This window comes from Serinus canaria, chromosome 1 (genome assembly GCF_022539315.1).
Source record: "Serinus canaria isolate serCan28SL12 chromosome 1, serCan2020, whole genome shotgun sequence".
Lineage (NCBI taxonomy): Eukaryota > Metazoa > Chordata > Aves > Passeriformes > Fringillidae > Serinus > Serinus canaria.
In genome coordinates, this window is record NC_066313.1 from 95,292,598 (window position 1) to 95,316,404 (window position 23,807).

Here is a 23,807-nt window from a genome sequence, read left to right on the forward strand (position 1 = left end):
TCACACCCCCAACAACATGAACTGCCTTTAATTCTGCCAAGAAAAGGCAAACACAACTCCCACCTAAGTACAGCCAAAGGTCAGAGAGAAAAGTAATTTTTGAAATGTGCTGGGAACATTGATGGAGATTTCTTTAACTGTCAGAGTTTGCCATGCAGGTAGGAGGCAGGCTGTGAGTCACTGAATATCCACAAAGAACATGTAGAACTACTCTGTAAGTAAACATAACATTTTTTTCCTTGTTGTTCATTGCTAACTCGTATTTCTATTACTCATTTTTCATTTCTCTGCACCTTTGTTTTGTAGATGCCTATTTTTTGCTTGAGTCAAACACTTTAAGCGACCTCTCATTAATACCTGTTCTAATTTAATGTAATACAACAGAGGCTCATTCCTGTAAATGTCTGAAAATGGTCAGCCCTCTTCATAGTCAAATCCAAAGACAGCTTGAACATAGTTAGCAGCCAAAACTCATTTCTCACTATGGAACAGTAACTGTCTTTCCAGACAAATAAAATAAAACTGAAGAAAGAAAATAAAGAAAATACAAAGCCAACCACAGCACAATAAATATTAATACAAAAATAATGACAAAACTTAACACCACTTTCAAGCTGTTGTTTTTTCCCTGGCTGATTAACATATTGCATGTCCCAAAAAGAAAAATATATACAATCAGCAGCATGATTATTATGCTATTCAATATTCCCCTTTTTTTTTTCCAGTATGAAAGCAACCATAATGTGTTGGGAATTAATTAAATAATGCTATTCCTCAATAACTCTCAAAACCATTGCTGGAGTTAAACTCAGGCAAGCTCAAAAAACAGAGCTGCCATTTGGCAAAGTTGCTCTCTCACAAGCTTCCCAGAGAAGCATTGTAATGCTGGGGAACCATTAAAAAAAGAAAAAGCCTCAATTATGTAACTTCTCAACTAAATTTCTTATCTGAACATAAATCCAATGTATATTAATCTATAAACAGACACACACTGAGGAACTAAGGTTTTGTAAGTATGTATGATTCTATCACAAACCTTTTTTCTCATTTTTTGGACTTGCTTCTTTCTTTCTGTCCTCCTAAGTCCTAAAAACCCTTGTGCAGTGATATGAGATTTAAGCAATGTCTTGGGATTTTCAGAAGAATTAGAAGGACCTCTTAGAAAAGGGGAGAAATGTTGGTATCTGCAGGTTTCTTATGACCAAATGTCCTTTCTTCCAGCCTTCTAGATTGAATGTCATCCAAACAGGAAGGTTTATTGCATGTAAATCTTTGCAGCATCAAAACCATCAAAACTCTGCTGCACAGGGCGAAGACAGAGGTAAACCAGCACTTAGCCATGGCAAGGTAACACAAGGAATAAGGGAAATGGAAATGGAAATGAAAAAATGTGGGAACATAAACTTGAGCTTTGTGAAACACTGATTTCATGTCTTACCTTGAATGATCTGTTATAGTCTACCTCTTCTCAAGACAGAGCTCCTGCTAAAAATTTACCTGAATGGAAACTTTCAAGTCTTTGGAAAGATTCAAACATTCAAGTTTCTAAACTGATTTACAGTTTTGGCTGGTAAGTCCATATTATTTTTTATATACATATATGGTAGCACTTCCAAATTTGTTCAGGTAAAATAGCTTTAAAAATCAAAGGAACTGATGTGGACTCTGTAAATCTTACTACAAGAGACCATCAAAATGGATTAAATACTTAAAAGCAGGAAATTGAACTCATACCTTTGCAGCTTTACTTCACAAACCAAATAAAACAACTTGCAAGAAGACTTGGGTTTGCTTCTTTGCAAATAAAGAAAGAATTCTCACAAATGCCTTAAAATGAAAGTTTTGCATCTGTTTGCTTTACTGTTTGAGTTCATTAGCAAACAGATGTTTACTACAATTCAAAATTTTTCTTCCCTTGGACAGTGAGATTCTCTACCCACTGACTGGGGAGAAACTGAATGGGAAGGCAAACATAAATACTGTGTAAGATACCCACTCCTCTATATGCACTATATGGAGAAGAGCAGATTATTGTCCCCAAAAAGAGTAATAGATGATTATGTGCAATCAAATGTGAGGAATGGGAAGGCAGGTAAAGTATTTTTCAGGGACTATGAAGTATAGTAATGAAAAGATTTTAAAAGTGGCCAAGTACCAGTGGAAAGATTTGAAAGCAGCAGAAGAAACCTATGCCACATGAATTAAAAAATACAATTTCAGATTCCAAAACAACAGGCATCTTTCTATGAATTGATGTTGTCCACCAGAGTCCAGTTGCATGGGTGAACTGGAAATGTGTTAATCACAATAATTGCTCCTACTGAGGATATTCTTACTTTTTCTACTAGCATCAAGGTTATCAAAACAGGAAATATCTTCCTGTTTCTGGCAGAAACCCTTTTCTGCTACAACTTAAAGCTTCTGAGTGGGAAAACAATTACGCCTTCAAGAGGCAAATCATATGGAGTGAGATGTCTTGGCAGCACACAGTACTAATTTCCACACATATTTGAGTAACACAGGTGCTACCAGCAAGGCAGATTTCTGTGGGATTGTGATGAGGCTGCTGCTGTAACAGGGTAGAGGACTCAATGTTTCAAGGAGCCTCTGCAGCTTTAAAAACTGCATTTACACATACTGTATGACCTGCTGTATGGCTTCATATTTGTGTCACAGATCAGGATGATTAAAACTCATTATCATAATCCAAAAGCATACAAAAATGCTGTAACTTTGAAACTTATTTACTCTGAAAGAAATACTAACCATGATAAGCATTAAATAACCATAAGAAATAGATTTTATTTTTTGTTAGTTTAAAGATGCTTCATCTTACAGCTGTAAACCCAAATTCCATTGTCATCAAGCCAATATACAAAAAATTGGGAAGTCACCCACAAAAGCACACTTCACAATTGCTGCCATTTGTAATTAGCACTTTATCATGAACAACTTCCATAAATTCCCTGACACACTGTTCACAATGCTTAGCTCTTAAGGGAACTGAAAGATGAGGAACATCTGATTTTTCCTCCTCTGGGGAGGAAAAGAGATTGTGTTTTCTGTGTTAGATCAGAGCCAAGAAAGCATTTAGAATGACAGCAAGAGCAGAAATGTGAGGGCAATTGCAGAACAGGACATCCAAAGCAGTAAATGTGACATTAAAGTCTCAAAGTTGATTCTATACTCTATGCAGTCAACTAGCTCTTCTGATGAAGACTGTCTCAAGAATATATAGTTTTTTGTCCACAGATCCACATTTGTATTTTGAGTATGTGACCAGGCAATTTCCAATATGAAAGATACATTCTGGAGGTTCATTTTTATGAAATCAAGACAAACATCTCCTTGTTGTCTGCTGTCTCACATTTCTTATAGGAAAAATAAGCAACACATTTGTAGCCTCAAAATTGAGATTATGTTGTGAAATACATTAATCTCTTAAGAGCATCACACTCCTAGCAAAAACACTAAGCAACATTCTCTCTAATTGCCTGGAATATCTTAACCAAGAAGTTGCAACCACAGTGAAAAGATAACTCATCAACACTAAAAGTAAATCACTTACATGACAGCAAAGTAGTAAAAAAATGACAGTAATTTTTTCCTATCATCTCAGTGATATTTCATCTGCCCATTACTGACAACACAATAAATTAGTACTGCTGTAGCTATATGCTCCTGTTTGGCTTCAGAACATTTCCTTACAAAATGCCTTTTGTCAGTTGTGACCAGCTTTTCACAAAAGCTGCATTTTCTCCTGTAGGTGTGCCTGCTGGCTAAGAGTAAGGAAGTTCGAGGAAAAGTCAATTAAGGGATCAGGATCTAACAATTACCTGTTGCATCCACAAAGATTTGTGACTAACTAATGCACATTAGGTATGTGTAGTCACATGTGAGATACAATTTGATGTCTTTTTGTTACACAGACAGTGAAATCCTCCATGAAGTTTTTATTAGCCTGAGTTAGAAATTATATGATCATTCCAAACTAAGGGCTGAAAGGAAGAAGTCTCAACACACTACCTTATGTCATATGATTTGTAGTGTCTGTCCTAATTGTAGTCTTGGCTTCTGACAAACATGAAACAAGTCTAAAAGACAGCTTATGTACCTCTAACTATCCTGCACTTACTGTGATCTAAATTTACACATGGTTACTTGTCAATCAGACAAACTAGCTGAAATTACTTCACACAGAGAAAATTACCCCAAATCAGATGATCTGTGATAATTTTCTACTTCATGTGGTAAAGTTAGCAAACTAATAAAATCCTTTACAACTCAATATATACTGCACATATTTTTGTTTCTAAATTTTATAGTTAAAGAAAGCTGAAGTTAAAGTTTCCTGAAGGTGTTAGTTACACTGTTTCTTGTATACCTTTCCCTTTGAAGCCAGGCACACTATTACATTACCTCCAAATATAAAATGTTAAGAGGGAGAGAAAAAAAATCATAGCTGACTAAACACATTCAATTTTAATTATATTCTGAATGCACTAGGCACTTTCCACAAAGAAAGGAAGACAAAATCCAATATGTCCCAGAGAGTTTAGAGTCTAGAAACCCTCTTAAAAACTACTCAATGCAAGTCTGTCAAATTTTGTGATTTTTTTGGGTCTGCCATATTGGGATTCACTAGAACAAAGACAATGAGTGTGTGGGCCCATAAGAAAGCCAGGAATACTGTTAATCTGAATGTACAAACTCACAGCATTAAGGCACAAGGGTGCAGGTAAATATACACCATACACAAGAATATGTACTGTATCATAACTGCTATAGTGACCAGTGTGATTTTTTTATTTCTCTTCAGATCCTTCACAAAGCATACAATTAAATAATAGCCAAAGTCTTCATAGGGCTGCTGTTGTGGCAGTTGGCTTTGTCACAAAGTCCTACATGTACAGGATAGGAAAAGAATGACAGAGTGGTCAAGCAGCTCGCTGTGACGGTGTTAAGGCACTCTAGGGTGTGTTTCAAGGATAGTGGAATACATGCTTCCTGTTACTGAAGACTACAATAAACCCAAGACACAAACCAGCAGATGACTAAAAAACATCCTGTCAGATAATAGTGCACTGAATATTTTTATGTACATGTCATTCTGTTCTCTGCAGCAGAACACAATCTTTCCTCTGAATCGGGGAAACAAGTTTTGTCTTTAGAAAATGCTGTACAAGAGTCATAATTTCTTTGGCAGAGTCTGAGTAATAGGGAGGATATTTCTACTCCACTGTAGACAGTGCAGAAGAGCTGTGGAAAACCAGAACCTTTTGGACACTTCCAGTGGGAGATAGAAATTCCCAGAAGAAAAAGGGATGATGAAAAAACAGATTACTCACGATGACTGGGAAGCTTTCCTCCTCAGCAAATAGTCTACAACGTCTGGGTCAGTCTCTAACAAGCTAATAAGCACTTCATTCTGTAAATCAGGGGAAACCTATGAAGACATAAAAGAATACTTTAGTTGGAGGCTAATATCCTTTCATATACATTAATTTTGGTGCTATGCTTAATCTAAATTAACAAGAACAAGTACATTTACAGAAAGTATATAAAATATTCAGAAGCTTTCACTAAAAAGAGAAATTTCATGTAAGAACAGATGAAGTAGGACTGAAGATCACTTTGTAAAATGTTCAATGCTGTTTACTATTGAATAACTGGTAGGTATCCCGTTGGTTATTATATCTGGAAATAACAGTGGGATTACTTATATATCACAATCTCAAAAGCTCCAGTTTAAGGTACTCACTTTACACCTCCCTTCAAAGATCTGAGGACATTTACCAATCTCCATCTCTGCCTGTCCAGCCACTCTGACCAACAGCCTCATTCAGAATTTGTGTCACCTTCTTTGGAGTTTGGCCTTCTGATGTGCTAACTTTCTCTTTGCACTTTCTATGGGTATGAACCTTCAAAACCCTTGACAGCTTCAGATGCTGCAGGATACAGCAACATCTCCTGGGCAGGTAGCAGAAATAGCACCCCAAAAGCTGGACAAGTAAACTTTGTGTTTCCAACTGCACTTTACATGAGTCTTATCAATCTTCAAGTGAGGATCTGTCTGCTTTGTCTGCATTACAGTGGAACGTTCAACACAAACTTCAAAACACTGAAACAGATGAAACCATCCAAGAACAGCCCAGGTTCACTCAAGACACATGGGAGTCAGTGCAAGACAATCTCAGCAAGGGGCCATCAGCTGGACAATATTTGTTTCTGTCAGAGCCTGAATCTGTCAGAGCCTGAATCTCTTGAGCTTCAAGTCACACTTCATGGACCATTTGTTCTCCCTGACATTTCCTGGGAAATAGGAATAGAATTACTAACACGTTCCCCAGAGGAATATCCCATTTTGGGAGGTATTTAGGGAGTCCAGTTACATAAAAGGCATATTTCCTAAAATAAGGAAATAATTAAAAAATAAATAAAGATATGCATAATTTAATTCAAACTGATCCAAAATCTCTATGAAAAACTTGTGTAACCACATACTCATTTTTTTAATATTGTTTTCAGTCTCTGAACTGGAAAAATATCTTACTGATGGTCACTGATACACTAGTCTTTAAACAAATTTTTTTAATAGGAATATAATTTTTAGAAACCTGGTGTACTATAACTTCTGCATTTAGACAGCCATTCTGTGCACTAGAAGCAACTCCATATAAAGTTTCATATTAAAAAAAATCCATACATTTTTGTCTGTCACTTACTATTGAGCTTTTTATCAAATAACTTTGTAAGAAACGACTGAATTTAGTCAGAAAATAAAAATACATCTTGCCTTACTAAAAAAAAATGATAAATCCATCACAAAAAGTCTGAAAAAGTTCCACCAGGAGTTCATTTCCAACAGAAAGCTTCTCTGAAACCCAAACTGAATGGTTCTACTGATTCAGAGGAATTTGACCAGAATGAATCTGTAAGTAGATTTGTACTGATGGTCTCCTTGCTAGCTACCTACTGGGTCTGGGGCTTCCTCCTGTGCAGCAATTTTCTTCAGTTTAGTTGGCAAGTGTAGAATTGATATGCATGTAATTGTAAACTTACTTATAGAGAACTACAATATCAGTATCTCAGGAAGATGTCACCATAACTATTACAGAATTAATTGTTTCACTGGTAATTGCACTTAAGTAGATGGATGAGAACTGGAAATTTGGGACAGAAGGGAAGCCAAGGAAGCTGGTGAAAAAACAGCTCTGGAGGACATACAGGGACATATCAGAGGGCTCTGGGTTCTCCAGCAGAGTACCAGATATTCTGAGATTTTGGGGCTGGGTGTTACATGAGTCACAGCTGTTGACACACAGAAGGGTGGAGGGACCCTTGAAGTGTCTCCTTTGTGCTGTCCCTGGCCACTGATGTGGCACAGAATGGCAGTGTGTGCCTGCCTCCACAGTGGGAAGGCCACAGCAGCCTCTAACTGTAAAAATATGAAATTTCATACACTCTGTAGCACTTCTTTGCAGCAGGGCTGGATTTGGACACTGAGAGATGAAATACATGAACAAGCTGCTAATCTCCACCCTTCATGCAAGGCCAAGTCAAAATGAAGGGTGGTTGAGTTGTGCCTCCTTTCATTCAGCTGCAGAGGCTGGCAAAGTACAGTCCTTTGTAAATCCCCATGAAACATTTTAATACATCCCCAAGATTCACTGAAATGGGCAAGATTTGGATACGAATGTGATTATCATCACTGACATCAATGAAGCATGACCAGATTCCATCTTCTATAGGAAATCCACTTTTGCATGCTACTGATGTTAACCATAGTTACTCAGTAAAAATGGTGCTCAATCTCCTGGGTTGTTCCAAAAACCAGAATTTCTCTGATCCACCAATAAGTCAGAATCATTCTGATATTGTGGTCTGGGTACCCCACCACATTTTGGTTTCCTAGGGTTTAGTTCCAAATGTTCCAGTTTCAATGCTGAAACCAATCACAGTTTCACAACCTCCCTGTACGTAAAAGTAACAGAAAGAAAACAAAAAACCAAACACAAAAGCATCTGAGCATTAATACACCATATTATAGTTGTAGCTGAATGCTTAACTCCACATGTTCTTTTTTTTATGTAGCATAAATGCTGAGTATAAACAGTAAAAGCAACGCTGGAAAACAAAAGAAATTCTTTTTCCCACACTTCATTTAACCTCCCGAAGAAAGCTGAAGCACTGAAGAGAAGAAGGAATAAATCCATCAGAATTAGAGCCCAGATGCAGGTTAGTCCAACCTTAGCCCCATCCTTTCCACCCTGAAAGTCACAATGCATGCTTTAAGTATTATGTACTGAGTTGTGTCTGTGCTGTTAGAAGTTCTTAAAGAGAAACAACAATAAGAACACTTCAGCTATATTAAGTATTCTTATTCAAGTATTATCTTAAACTTGATAGTGCCAACCACACTCTGGGCCAGCAGACCTTCACAGAGGAGTGCAGTTCTGTCAGTTTCATTTACTGATGTGGAAGGAAAAATAGCACCTAGCATTTTCCCCAACTGCAGAAAGCATTAAAAAAAAGGAAAACAAAAAAGAAAACTATTGCAAGTGTCTCACTGGTACAAGAATAAAAATAAAAGGCAGGAAAACCACAAAGAAGTTCATCTGAGGCTAAGACATCTGAGGCAGGGCTCATGATTGCTTTCTCATGCTCTACTCCCTTGTTGAAAACTGATAGACATCTTCCATTTACAGCACTATGTGGCCATCAGCCCACAGTTCAGGGGTGCTCATCTTCTTCCAACAAGGTCTCCAGCACTCAGCTTTGCCGAAGCACTGAAGGTTTCCAGAGTGTTCTTTCTCTTTGGGAGCTTATCTCCTCAGCTTAGTCTCAGGACACAACAACCAAAGTTTTTTCTACTTTTTCAAGATTACTGGTTTTGTTACAATGTGTATTTTTACTAAAATAAATACAAAATAAAGAAGATCACCCCTAGGTCTGACTGGCCTCCGCTACCCCCAGAGCAGGGCTCCTTCAGACACAAGTCATGCTGAGCTGACCTGCAATTTTGTGCATAAAAAGAGCACAAGATAAAGCTACAGAATGAACTGCTCAGGTAACTGCTAGGCATGAGAAATGTGACTAAGCTAAGCTGCATCTTAAGTAAACAACATGTCTCAAGGCCATCAAGTTCTTCTTAGGAAGAACTTGCTTGCTTCAGCAGAAGGGAACTCAGGAACTACACAGATTTATGCTTTATTCCTTTTACCCAACAAATAAACAAGAAAGCTTTGTCCTTCCTCTTCATCCAACCAATGCAAAAGTCTTGGGCAGGGAAGGTAACTCCTTAAATTAATCAAGAATCTCTTAATCCCTGCAGAAAAACTGTCTTCCTGACTTCCAGAACTGAGATGTGAAAGATCATTTTCAGTCTTGTCTATGCATTGCTCAGTATACAACTGAATGGCCAACCCCATCATTTTCACAATCTTCTAAACAATCTACCTTTAGCTACACAGAAACCATTCTAAGCAAGACATCAGTACACATTTTTAATATTTTTACTTACTGCAAATCATTCTCCTTGCTAGAAGACTACTCTTTGTTACCAATAATTGTTGATCCTAATTTAATGCAGCTTCTACAGTTTATTTCATCCCCATCTACTTTAGCATCAGTCAGCTATTTTCTCATTTATCTTACAAATGTATACGAGAAATATGAAAAAACATCCACCCACCATGAACAGGGTTTCATAGTTTTCAATCATCTTTTGCACAACAGCTATGATAGCAGTACTCTCTTCAGCTCGAGCTGAGCTCTGAACTGAGAATTCTTTGTCTGTAGATTTCTGCTTGTGCAACAAGTTAGGGCCAAAGATGGTGGCCAGGTTAAGCGATGTCATTTTGTTCCCAGTAATCTAGAAAAGAGAATAAAAAATGAGCTGGGGTCTCACAGGGCCTGATAAATACAGATATGTATATAGCCACATCTATACACACTCACACCCCTAACACCCACACCCAAACAGACACTCTCTGCCCCCCCCGATTTGGCAGATGCTTCATTCATCAAAACCAAAACCTGTTTGTCATTAAAAAATTAACTTTTAGAAACACCTTGTTTTGAACATCTCTGCAACAAGCACTGTAGATTTTCTGGATATATTTTCAAGTGGATTAGAGGAGTAGAAGGTGGAAGTGTTTTCTGCCCTCAGTTCCCTGGGAGCTCAACAGTGGCATACGTCTGAACTCAGAGCAACCTCCCTGCTACCTCAGCATCTCAGCACATCACTGTCTTATAGGACCAAATGCTGAAAGCTCCTGCCTTTCTCAGGTAGCATTCATGATTTGAAACAAATACAGTGATACTTTTCCACGTTTAAACTGTTGAGATTATTAAGGGGCAGGGTCATTTTTAGGAGTATTTTCCTGTATTTCTAGAACATGCCAATGTTTACTTGTTTGGTAGCTTGTTTTACTTTGTTGGGGTTTTTATCTTTTTTAATCTTTTTTCCTACTTTCATAAAACTGTGCTCAAGGAAGCAATAGTAACCTGAATTTTGAGGAAACAAAAGGCTAGGAATACATACTGGACTAGACAGGAATTACCTGAAAAATATGTCATATACATTTTTACTTCAAAACTTTCATTGTCATATTTGTTATTAGACTACTAATTTCCCTTTCTACTCTTCAATAAAAAGTAGAGGTCATTTGAACTAATAGTTTTTTAAAAGGATATAAAGAGACATCAAAAAGAGGCAGTAAAAATATAATTTCAATGAGTTGTACAAAACAGATTATTTCAGAGCAGTATTTTTCAATTTTTTTTTTTTGTAGCTGATCATTCATCAAATACTCTAGTCAAACCTAAAACTGCACTGCCTACACCTGGTTTATTTTTTAAAGAACTCAACTAGACGGCACAGAAATGACAGTAAAAAGCTTTTTATTGGTAGGAGCAGTGTGTGATGTTGGAAAGACATCTGTACTAAGTAGGTGCTTGGGCAGTCATAGCAAACATGTTGGCTCTTGGTTTGGAGACTCATCCCAGCAGCACTGTGAGAACAGCACACCCTTATTTGCACAGCACCAAACACCCAGCTGTTTCTCAGGTGACCTGCTTTTTAAACTCTGAGTTTTGAGCCACCACAGATGCACAGGCACACAGGGCCACAAGTGTGCCAGGGCAGCCTCTGGCTGTGCCCAGATCTGCATGTGCAGGCTCTTTGTACAGTGAGCCTTTTCTTAAGGGCAGCCTCAGGGCATCCTTAAAAAATGTTGTAAACATTTCCACTGAAATTAACTGAATGAGTAATTTTAATATTGTTAGTCATCCATCTTCATCTTTGTGAGAGAAGGGTTGTTGAAAGAAATCAAGAAGAGGGCCTGTGTGCCAAAGCTTGGCTGTCTTCCTTCCAGTGATAGCAAACAGTCTGATAAAATACTTTCTCTTGCCCTGAATGCCTTTATTCACTTAATTCTTCATAAATAGCTTAAATAATTGTGAGCAGGATACTGTATGACCTATCAAAGGTATCCAGTTGCACATAATATTCCTGATGCTTACAATCCTGTCAAGACAACTTACATAAATCTGCCTTACCAAAATACCTGTGGCAAAGCTGTTGTACCATGGTTGGGCCAAATGAACTCTGCTAAGCAGCATCCCCTAGCCCTGCAATAGGATCCTCTTGGGTACATTCCTGAACCAACAGAGAACTCTTTGCAGGACCAGGGGGACCATGACCTTAGCTGGCTTATTCATGTTTTTAAGCACAGTAAACTATTACAGGCTGCTCTTTCTAAATGCTTCCCATCACAGTGATATAGTTTTTTATCAACTCCTTGCTGAGAACAAAAATAATAGCATTTAAAGTGGATTTAAAAATGAAATAGGCCTTGAAGTCACATACAACACTGGAAGTTAGTACTTGTAAAGATGGAATAACTGGAAGCTAGGATTTGAGGCAGAAATTTGGCAAAAATAAATCCCAAAGTGCTAATTGCTAAAATCAGATAACTGCAAAAGGCGTCTAAATTTGACAAAATCAGCAGGATTTTCCATCTGGAAGACAAAATTCTCCAAGAGTTTCCTAAGAGCCTCAGAAGTAGTCTCTGCTGCAGTTCCGAGGACTGAGAAGTCCTTCCACAAAAAACCAGTATATTTTTGTCAAGCACTGACAGATTATATCTATTTTATTCAGTCAACAGAGTTGCCTCCTTTTACACAGCAGTCTACTAGTGCCAGCACTTCCCTGGCAGGAAACAGGAAGCCTGGATTTTCAGGTCTTCTCCAGCATGAACAGGCACAGGAAATGCTCAGGGCTAGCGCTCAGCCCCGTGGCTGTGGGCATTCTTGTCCCTGTGGGGTGAGTGCACATGAAACTCTCCACTGAATTTGGTCCAGGCTGCAACAGTTAAGGAAGTCAGAAAGAAAATGGGCAAAGATGAACCCTGACTCCAGCTAGTGATGAGGTCTGTCAGTTACAAGGGTACAGATGGAGTTCCTGTCCTCCTTATTTTTCACTACCCAGGGCACACAACGAAGCTAAGAGAACCAAGAAGCAAACTGCTCTGTCCAAAAGTCATATAAAAAAGCAACAACAGAGAATGAAAAGAAAATGAAGAAGCATATCCTTGCATGCCTGACCTTTTCTGAGTACTTTTCCCATAGAATATTATGGGATAAAACAAGGCAGCAGGGGAAGGATGGATGATATTAGATGACAGCAAGGCTGGTACACTGAATCTCCCAAAGGAAGTGGTAGATGCTTTACTGATTAAGTCATACAAAAAAAAATTAAACCTTCACAGCCCTAAGAACTTAGTAAACAAATGGCAGAAGTGCAGGCAAACAGATGAAGTCTCTCCCATCTTTCAGGGATATGCCACCATTGTGAATGTTTCAAGGCTTTAAAGATCTCTCTTCAGACCATGAAATAAGTCAAAGGACACAAGTGTGCAGGACTTACCTCTTGGCCATCCTTGTCTCTGGTGTCTTCTGCATGGCCAGCTACTGTGGAGAGGAACTGCAGCAGGCGGTGAAGGGTATCGCAGTTACAAGGAGGTAGAAGATAAATGAGAAGCTGTAAGGTGCTGAGCTGCTCATCTGGCTCTAATACTAAGAGGGGAAAAAATATATTCTAAGAAATCACTCCAACTAACCTAAAAGCAGAACAAATATACTGATCCCAACCCAAAGGAAGGTACAGGAATAGCTTTGTTTGAGAATCACTTTCCTTACAACATCAGAGGAAAAAGAGAAAACTCTAAGGAAATACCAAAACTATAAGAACTACTGCTATGGGGTTTTTGCCTTAGTTGGTCAACATTTTGCTCACAAGATAGGATTTTTCCAATAGGATTTTTCTTATCCTAAAAGAGAGCAAAACCCATGTTTTACACTCCATCACTGTTACTGGACTCAAATATTCTGCTTACTTTTTTACTCACTCCATTCATTTAGGTATTGCTACTGGTATGTACAGTAGCTGTCAAGCATTCTGGTCAGGTTTAAGCTTCAGATATTTTAAATCAGTTTTCTTACAGTTTTCCATGTTGCAGAAGTAGCAAGAGATTGGAAAAGCAACCAGAGAAATAAAGGACACTCTGCTACCACTGCCATCTACCATCTAAATGGCAGCCAGTGACAAAGGTGGGACAGAGGCAGAATCTCAGACATGAGAGCTAGAAAGCATCTGAAGAATCTATACCAGGCAGCTGCTTAAGGTTGAAATGTCCAACTTTACTTTTTCCTAAATCCCTGAGAGTCTGCACTTGTCTTAGGCAACACAACTGGGGGTACTTGATATGAGGGCTTTGAGGACCATCAAAGAAGAATGAATGAAAGAAACAATATGAAGAAACTTGAATTTTTCAAGCCAAGCTGGAACTTTGGTCAGTAGACAGATCTAAAAATTTTAAGAGACAAGGATTCAAATGGGAGTCTATGACCTGGCACTGCTGGATCAAAGACAGGGTCAGGTTTTAACAGACAACATGAATTCCATCCTTACAAATGCAAAAATATGTATAGTTAGTGAAACCCTTGTTCTAGTTTTCTGGATTATACTTCTACAGTATAAAACCAAGAAGTAAAACCAAGACTTCAGTAAATTTATACTAAAGAATATACTATATTATTTATATTCATATGCACTATATTGTATTCTATTATATATACTATTGTTATTAAATATACTATATACTTTATAGTGTATTAAACAAATATTTGGAGAAAATCAAGGCCAGAGTATTAAAGGAATAGAATGAAAGAAGGCTATTAGTAGAGATCAAAGAATTCAAACAAATTAGCCTTTGAAAATTGATAAATCAAGATGCTGTAGAGCTCACAGAGAGTGTTGATGAAAGGTGTATAAAGCTCTCTGGTGAGAAGTGGGTCAGGCATGTCACGCAGAAATTCCTTTAACAAGGCAGCAACATCATGAATGCTGTGCTCTTCATCTAACACAACATCTACACCTCGGTCAAACTCTTCACGTAACTGAAAAAAAGTCATCAGAGAAAACCATAGTCACTTATTGTCCCCATTAATGCATCCCAACACAGAAAATCTTTAAAAAAGTAGGTTTACTCATTTTTAATTTCAAGAATGAGCATGACTAGTCTTTGGTAAGGTAAATGACATAATTAATATCTAATTGCTGCTTATTCCATAATACATAACTTAAGGTTTGTACCAGGCTGTAATAAAATACAATTTTTTTTCAAGCAAATACATGACACTCTTCTATGAAAACATGCATCCAAGTAAAATTTTTGCAGAAATGCAAGATCCATAGTAAATGCATAAACCAGAGAAAATAAGGAAAATTACAAGACAGACTCTTGTATCACCTTACTGCATTATCCCTGGAACCAGAAGGCTAAAATTGCATTTTGTAACACTTATGATTTTGCAGAAAAACATTATAAGTAAGATCAGGATTATTAGTAACACCATTAGTAAGATCCACCAAATTCACATTTCTGTTGTCATTTAAGACTGTATGTAAAGAAAGGTATCAAGCAGACAGGTTTGCTAAGACTTCACAGCATTCCTTCACACACACCTCATTCTGCCTTCCTAATTTAGTTATGCTCATTGCAGAGTTCACAAACAGCAAGCTAACATCATTACAAGGGATTGCTAATTTTTTTCCCCTGCTTTGGTCCTCAGACAAATGCTGTATAATTCAAAGGCATCACACTTCCCAAAATCAGATGAAAACACTCTTCCAAGTCCAAGATACCTTATGAAAAGGTAAAAGTTTGCCCTTCTGGAGCGATTGTCCAGCAGCAAGGGCAGAATATTTTCCTCAGGCTGACAGCTTCACCTTTTACTCTTTTTGCATTTTGAAACTACTCAAGAGGTTTTAAAACTATTTCCTAGGAAAAAATTGTACCTTTGCTAACATTATGAGGTATCACAATGTCACACCTATCTTCTCAGAGAGTGACTACAGCTAATTCTTATAAACAAAGAAATCTGAGGTATCAGGATTCTTCACCAGGAATATTACAAACATACCAAAGAGAGAAAAGAACCTAAGTCACAAGCAAACTATATTCCTGTAAAAATGTGTGGCAAATCTTGGTCACATGCAAATCTATCTTCAGTGATAGAAAATGTTCAGTGTGAAAATCCTTTGTTTTCAGCTCAGATTGTGCTTTCATAAAGGGTGTGATAGATATTCATTAAAAACCACAGCCTCCATTCTAATTTATTAGGATTACTTTTAACATTATTAATATCAGTCATTACTAATAATGAATAATTATGCTATGAAGACCAGAATATATTCTTTATCTAATATTATTATTTGATTTATGGTCAAGGATTTTCCAGTGCCAACCTAAGGGCTTCATTCCCAGCTTAATTCTACTCTCCAGACTGGTGACAAATGCAGAACATCCCTGCAGAGCACCATAAATTACATCAATCCAGAAGATTGTTTTTGCACTTAAGTGCCCAAAAGCAGCTGAGGAAACACATTAGCACTGCATCAGGAATTCAGACTTCCCAAATTGCTGGCTAAATCAATAAACTGCTGTTACAGACTTGAATATGGCACTTGTGATATGATATCCTATGATATCCTGTGAGACCTACAGAGATGTCCTAAGCAGCAAAATATCATAGAAGCTTTGGTGAGATATGGTCACATTTCAGGCCCAGGTATCATGGCTGTTAGAACTGTATCTTGCACATTTAAACTTTAAGTCTTTCAGACTCCTTTCACATGGAATGCTAGCAGACTTTGGAAGATACAGGTGGTGAACCACAGCTTCCACTGAATCTTGGATATGAGAGATGAGGATATCTGTTCTGGAACAGGGCATAGGAGAGCAGAGCTCCAGCTATTTTACTCTTCATCCTCAGGGCTGAAGCTGCCACAATGTCACCAGGCCCAGCATCAAGGGTTGCCCACCACAACCTCAGCAACAAAGCTCAGACACAAGATGGTACCTAGCACTCTGATGCACCAGATCAAACACCTTAAGTCAACATGAGCTTGGGAATCTCCATCCCACACTTCACTGAACACGAAGGAGGAGGTTTGCAAGAGATGCACATGTTCTAGGTTTTCTCTTCCTGCTCACCAATCAAAACCACCTCTGGCACCTGCATGGACTTACTTAAGTATTAACTGCAACAAACTACATTAGAAACAGGACATTTTCTAACTGGGGAAGGAAGGAAAACAAAACATGCTTACTTTCTACACAAGAAAAACTAATGAACAGCTGCAAAAGCACACCAAAATCTGAGTGCTGGGTTTGGCTTTCTACGGTTCAGAAAATGAGTGGAATTTTAATTGAATCAAGACTTTCCCATGTGTTCATGTTGACAGCATTTATTACTGTAACTACAAGGGCCAAGCTGATGCTTCCTTGTTATTTAATGAAATACATCAGCTAACCTAGTTCAATAAATTAGTCCACGTAATAGAAAACATAGGTACCCAAATCTCTTGATTTCCTCACCTTTTGAAAATAAAGTAGAACAAAAAGTGGTGAAAGTCATTAATGTTCAGAGTAAGGCTTAGTTTACAAGTGAATGACAGAAGCTCTCTGCTTTTTCCCCAGATGTATGATGCAATTGTACTCACCCCTAAATGATTATGTACATTTTGACATTGAGCTTGCAATGCAAATGTGAGGCAACTTCAATACTTTATCTAGTTCAGTGTTGATGTGAAAACTGCCTCTGCAGATGTTTTTTTAGCCCTGTGTAACACCAGCAAGTCAGGAATAGAAACTGCTGGAGAATGAGCTACAATTCAGTAGGCTATGCTGTCCTACCAGCCAAAATCAATTCAGTTTAGCTATTCGAGGTAACTTTCCAGAATGATAAAACATTACACTATGAAGTTTTTGCAACTTTTTGCAAAGAACTATAAATTGTGGGATCAGATGCAGTCAAGCTTTCTTTTGCTTTTTTTTCTTCTGTTTGATGATTTTGGTCTTAACTTCCTGGGAGGGACATTTTCGTGTATCTTTTTATCCCCTCCTTATGCATCATGCAAACACTAACCTCTATCTCCAGTGCTCTAATTCAACATCTATTCCCAGCTTCTGGGAATATCTAGGCAGGTATACCTAGGAGCTAACACCCACATTGGACTTGATCTCTGGAACCCAATTGCACACCATCTTTGTTTTTTCATAATTTAGCTGAAACTAAGACTTGGAATGGTCTGCTCTGACCTTGAAGTCTAGCAGGGGTAAAAGAAAGGAGATATTTAGGAGCAGCAATCTTAGGGTCAAAGGGATTGTTCTGTACTTGCATGTTTTCTCATACCGTGAGTTTTCCAAAGAAGATTTACAGTTTGAGTTTACTTTGGGAGCTTCAGCTGTTTCTGAGATGAAACAAACAGCCAAGATTTTTTTTTCCCTGCAGTGTGACCTTTGGAAAATTTCTTCACTGTAGTTTATTTGGATCTCCAACCCTGTGCTACTTTTCCAGAGCAAAACATACAGACACTGTTAACCTGCTGAGAATCTGACAAGGATTTCACCAGATGTAAAATATACTGGAAATAGCCTTTTATGAGCCATCAAAAAAACAGCAAAGTCACTGACCCAGAAAGACTAAATTTCTAAATTTCACCATGCAACAGATGGGAAAGAAATAACAACAAAAGGAATCAGATTTGTTTGTATTCTGGCTGATGAAAGAAAACCATATCCATATCCACTCACCTGTCTTACTCTCTTTTTTGAGCTTCCAACTCTGAATATTCCTACTGTCTGGAGACCTGCAAGTGAAACACATTACAGCACAATTTTATTGTTTAATTTTCTCCTGAAAATTGCATTGAACCAAAGCATTCTGACCTATGTGTGTACTTATAAGAATAAATAAAAAGAAAAGCAACATATTTCTCCACAAACATTTACTTACCATGTTGATGCACAATTTCATTGTGATTAAAAAGCCATCCACTGTGGTTTTTAAGATCACATTTTATCTGCAAAATGGCATCTCTGTGACATTTCTTGTGATGCCACTTTGGATGTGCCACTGCTATGAGGAATAGAGATACGCAGAGACTGAGGCATTGCTCAGGGTTTGGAGGTGTAACTTCCAGGATGACATCAAAGGAAGCAGGCAGTAAAACAACTAAATATGTGGGCATTGAGCTGTGTATTTGGAAACAGGATGAAGCTCATATTTGGGGTAACTCACTGGCTCTAAAGTTCCTGTCATGGCAAAGTTGAGAGTCTCCTTCAAAGGTACGTAAATAGGGTACTCAGGCAGACTATGAGAGGAAGAACTTCAACAGTGAGTTGTGTGCAGTTTTTAAGTTAGGAACAGCTATTATATATAAAGGGAAAGCTAGAAAGAAGCATTGTGGTACTTCAGGCAAAGTGCAGAAGTGTGTCAAAGTGATTAGGAAATTGGTGTTGCCTGGTATTTCATAAGAAATCAGAACAAACCTTCATCTAGCCCTGTAGAAAGCCACTACAAATACAATAAATTATAATATAGTTCTTGAATGGACATTTCTTGCAGACTAACAGGACCTGAAAAATTTGAGAGGTGACACAGTCTTTAGCAATGACAGTGTGAGGGGAAATTTTAGAGCCTTAAGGGCTGTGTATATAATATAATATAATTTTACATGGTTATACAGTATTGCAAAAGGGATGAAAATATCTATAAGCTGGGAAGTTTATGGTCTAACAAAGGCTACTCTGCAGCTCTAATCTCTACTGGCATACAGGAAGTGTAAAATTACCATGTGAAACAAATGCCTTCTGACAGCCATTAGGCTACACTTGCTTGCTGGAGATGTGTCACCTTGAACAGTATTTGGAGTTGCAGATCTTCATCAGAGAAATTCAGATAGGATTCTGCTTTTTAGATTTTAGTCTCAACATAACACCTCTTTTTAAATCTTCTCTCTTTGGTTAACAGAAAATTACATTGATGGACTATCATTTAGGAAACCAGGAACACTGGCAGGGAATTACCTGAGATGGAGATTAAACACATCGGGCAAAACCTGCAGGCTGTTTACCCATTCCTACACAGACATACAGTGTTTTTTCTACACTGCAGGTCTACAGAAAGCCAGGCCTTTATATCTTTGGGACATGAACATAGGGGAGATAGGGAAGGTGAACAAGGACAGGTGCTCTAATGTTTAAAAACATTTTTGGTCATATAATGCTCAGAATTATCCTTTAAAGCAGTCATCAAAAACTGCTGGTGATTTGTTGCTGAAAAAGGACTTATGCATATAGGTAAGTATTTTCAGAATCAGCAGCTTGGTCCTTTATATAGCCTGGAATGATGTTCCTACAAGTGTCCATCTTCTACCATTTTTAGGTTTCTCTCAGTCTTGCGGAAAGCATATTAAATTTAAAATTCAAGCATTTGCCCCAGATTATATCAGATTATTGCACTGTGGTATATTATAGTTTACTCTTAAACAAAGCACAATAACTCATCATAAATTTCCTTTAAAAGAAAACTTTAATGTAAAGGAAATATTTCCATAAAGAGCATCATATAGAAAAGAACTTTTTTATGACAGTGCATTAAAAGGATTTAAAAAATTTATCACAAATGATCAGGTGACATAAAATCACAGTATTCAAAGGATGCCCATCTGGATGGCTTTTTTGGGTGACTCAGATACTTTTGTGTTCTCCAAACTCAGCTACCTTTGCTTAAAGGGGTAGAAGTCATTCATCTCAAATTGAATCATCCCATACTTACTTGTCAGCCATGGTATCTAATCTCTGTAAAAGACTAACAGCAACTACCTTTTGCAGTGTTCCTTGACACATTTGTAAGGAAGATAGTTTTCAGTTATGAATTGTGAAAGCTCAGCATTGTTGTTTAAATTGCAGTCCCTCATCTTGCGAAAGCCTTTCATTCAGAGTCAGTAAATGATTTCTTGCTGGTGAAATTAGCATCAAATACATCATTTGCTGCTACAATCACCATTATTTTATGGTTTGTTGATTATCTGGCCATGTGATAGATCCATCTTGCTGTGGCCAAGTTATTTCAATTATCATTAAAAAACTTTACAAGGCTAAGATACATTGGCAGAGATGGTGAGCAGATACCTAGACTGATTATTGTTTCTGCATTATGTAAAGCTGTGGGAGGCTTGTGTCTGGATAATTATGAACACATAGGAAGAATGCTGGCAGGAGTCTGTAATTTCCTTTGGAGAGAGCAGGCCTGAGCCTGAGGCTGATCAGGAGGAATCAAGCCAGAGACAAACTGAGTATTCAGCCTTCAAGCCTTGCAGTGAACAGGAAGAGGCTACTTGGACTTAATATATATTTAGCATGGAATTCTTTCTTATTCTGAACCCCCATCTTCAAATATCAAAAGTCTTACAGTACAAATAGTTAATCTAGATCTCACACCTTAAGATCCACTGGCTGGGCATGACTCCAGACTGACTGGAACATTTCAGACTTTTTGTTCTGAAGGCACAGGTAAACTGTGGGGTGTGAAGAGCTGTTTCTGCAAAGCTGAGCACCCCAGTAACAAGATGGGTGACCTCCAAGAAAAGACTCTATCCCTGTGCTCTCTGGGCCAGTTTACAAGCTCATAGCACAGATTTCAGTTTGGGAAGCTATCATGTATGCAATTACTTGTGAGACAGTATTTTTAGCAAGAGGCAAAACAGGAGGGAAAATGTCTAGCTTTCAAAGATGTCCTTGCATATACTTACTTCTCAAAATAGGCATTTATTTATACTATAGTAAAAATACATCTGTCACTCCTGGGAAAACAAAATATTCTTACCATGCTTTTCCAAGTGCTGGCAGCAGCTATCTACAAGCCGGGGAACCTGCCTGTAAATAGGGTTCAGGCTTAGCTTCTTATCTCTTGCCTTTTCTTTCTTGCTCTGGGCTTCTGCTGGCAAAGAGAGCTGGAGAGCCTCCAACAATCTTGAGTGATTGTCATCAAGATCTGTGATAGAGTCCACAGACATTGCACCCTGTAAAATACACACACATGAACAATCAGTAGGGCTGGGGAAATCTCAGTATCACAGGACATCCAACAAAGACTTTTGCCTACCTGCATTTTAAACAAACTAATATAAAAATACCATTAGCTACAACGTTTTTAAAAATTAATGGATTTATAATGCCAGTGTAATGGATAGGAATGGTACCAATGTTATTCTTATCATATTAAAATTAATACAAATTATAAAATATTGAAAATTGAAATGCTTTCCTCTCCTTCACTCCATCCTTTTACTGATGTAAGCCTGCACAAACTGCAGGGCAAGGATGAATCATGGTCTGTGGGTGCACCTCAGAAGTACCATATTCATGTGAATGGAGATATACAGATATTTTTAAATCTTATTGCCTACTTCTTCTCTAGCTTGGACAACAGTATCAGTGAAACTTATGCAAAATGATTTAACAACCATACACCATATACAGTTAACAGTTAATATCACAAATACATACACTGTGGAGTTTGAAATAATCCCACTCACTACAGAATAAAGATACACCACAGAAGTTGAGGTGTAATATTTTTAAAATAATTCTACTTCACATATCTTAATATTTTAAAATCATTAAAATTCCAATGAAAGCTTTGAAATCCAGGTTTTGATTACAGCAAGGTGCAGAAGATCAAGCAGTCTGTAAAGGATAAAGCAGCACAAGCAGCTGGAAGTTCCTGGCATGTTTCAATTTTCACACTTCAAAAACAAGACTTTTTTTTTTCAAAGCACAAGATTACTGTCATTTCAAAATTACCATTTCTCTCAAGTCTTATTAAACTTATGAGGCAAAAAATCATTCAAGGGTACATGTAGTATAATAATAATAATAATAATCATCATCATCATCATCATCATCATCATCATCATCATCATCATCACAAAGGAAAAAAGGTTTCATTCCTATTAAAAATATCTGTTGGAAACTATTTTCTTTCTTTCTGAAACTAAGCATAATATTTTACTGTAGCATAAAATGTATGGGATGCAGCATGTCATCCTAAGAAATAATAATGAAAATGTAAAATTTCCACTCAAAACTTTTCTGACAACTATAGTTTGTTAAAAGCTGACCGGCAATTTATAGATCGCTAGTCAGAACTCTTATGTCTATTAAATGAGAATGTACAAAATTGCTTACAAGGGAATTCAAAGCTCTAAAAGTATTTTGTTCCATCAGCCTAGCCAGCTGAACTTTGTGAAGATTTTCAACTCAAAGGCAAAACTCACAAAAAGTCCACCGAGATTTCAAGCTCATTGATAAATTTCTAGTTCTTAATACCTTAAAAAATCCATTTAACTTATCAGGTATAGTTCTGTTTCTTGTAACTCATGGTAGATGTATAAATGAAGCACAGTGAAGTTTTTAGATTTTTTTTTATCCACATTACTATAAACAATTACTAGCTCCTTTAGAATGCAACTTTTGACCTTTATTTCTGATGTCTCTCAAAAGTACATCTGCTTGATTCCTTTTACCATTTCCTGCCAACAGGAAACAAAAACACAAACAAAAAAACCCCTCCAGACCAAACAAGAAACTCTGGCTATGATCCATGTGTGTAAAATTCCAACTGAATTATATTTGGATTTTATTTAAGAGTTTGGCATTCCAAACATCAAATAAATGAACTGGCACTGAAAATCCTAACCCCACCCTCACCACTGCAGCCCCTGTGTGACAGGTGCCCTCCTTTATACCCTGCCTTTACTGGCCCTTTCCTGTCTGCAAGGCATCCTCACCTCATGAATCATTATCAGAGTCACTTAAATCGGATTCAGATCCCTAAAATAGATGCAAATACAGTCAGTTCAATGTGGTCCTTGGGCATTTTATCAAAGTTGTGGATTAACTGGCACACTGAGCTGGCTTGAGGAAGAGTGACCTAGAGTTCAGTGACTGAAGTCATGGCTTGGCAATACCAAGTCCAGGCCAGCACTGATTTTACAAAGTGCTCAAGAAAATGTTACCAATATACTCCACAAATCCAGCTGAAACTCAGCCACACCTATTAGTCTGGGCTCAGACAGACCTACCTGACTGCTGAGGAACAGAGGAGGAGGAGACTGCACACCACTGCCCACTGCTCCAGGTCTAGTAACACCCACAGTGCAGTGCCCAGATACTAAAGAAAATCAAGGTCCATCTACCAGGCATTACCTTTGCACATAATGGATACCAGTCCCTGCTCCCCCATGACGAGTTCAAAACCCAAACACACTGGAGAAGTCCTAATCTAAGCACACAGAAACATGAAGGAAAGTGGAATTTGAAGTCTCAACTTCCAAGTGCTGGGCAAAAATCCTACACAGAAAATGCAGCAACAGAGACTTTTCTCAAGCT

General features: G+C 37.7%; 1 protein-coding gene across 6 annotated transcripts in view; it reads right to left on the reverse strand.

Moving 5' to 3' along the window:
* The window catches only part of ARHGAP6 (Rho GTPase activating protein 6), a 312,914-nt gene that overhangs the window by 5,893 nt on the left and 283,214 nt on the right, over window positions 1–23,807 (reverse strand). For all 6 annotated transcript variants that reach the window (XM_018913533.3, XM_018913529.3, XM_009089772.4 and 3 more), the window contains exons 5-10: window positions 21,241–21,436; window positions 18,165–18,220; window positions 14,313–14,463; window positions 12,932–13,080; window positions 9,695–9,874; window positions 5,349–5,446 (exon numbers count right to left, since the gene is read on the reverse strand). In XM_018913533.3, coding sequence (XP_018769078.2) covers window positions 5,349–5,446; window positions 9,695–9,874; window positions 12,932–13,080; window positions 14,313–14,463; window positions 18,165–18,220; window positions 21,241–21,436 — 830 coding nt within the window. The remainder of the gene's footprint in view (window positions 1–5,348; window positions 5,447–9,694; window positions 9,875–12,931; window positions 13,081–14,312; window positions 14,464–18,164; window positions 18,221–21,240; window positions 21,437–23,807) is intronic.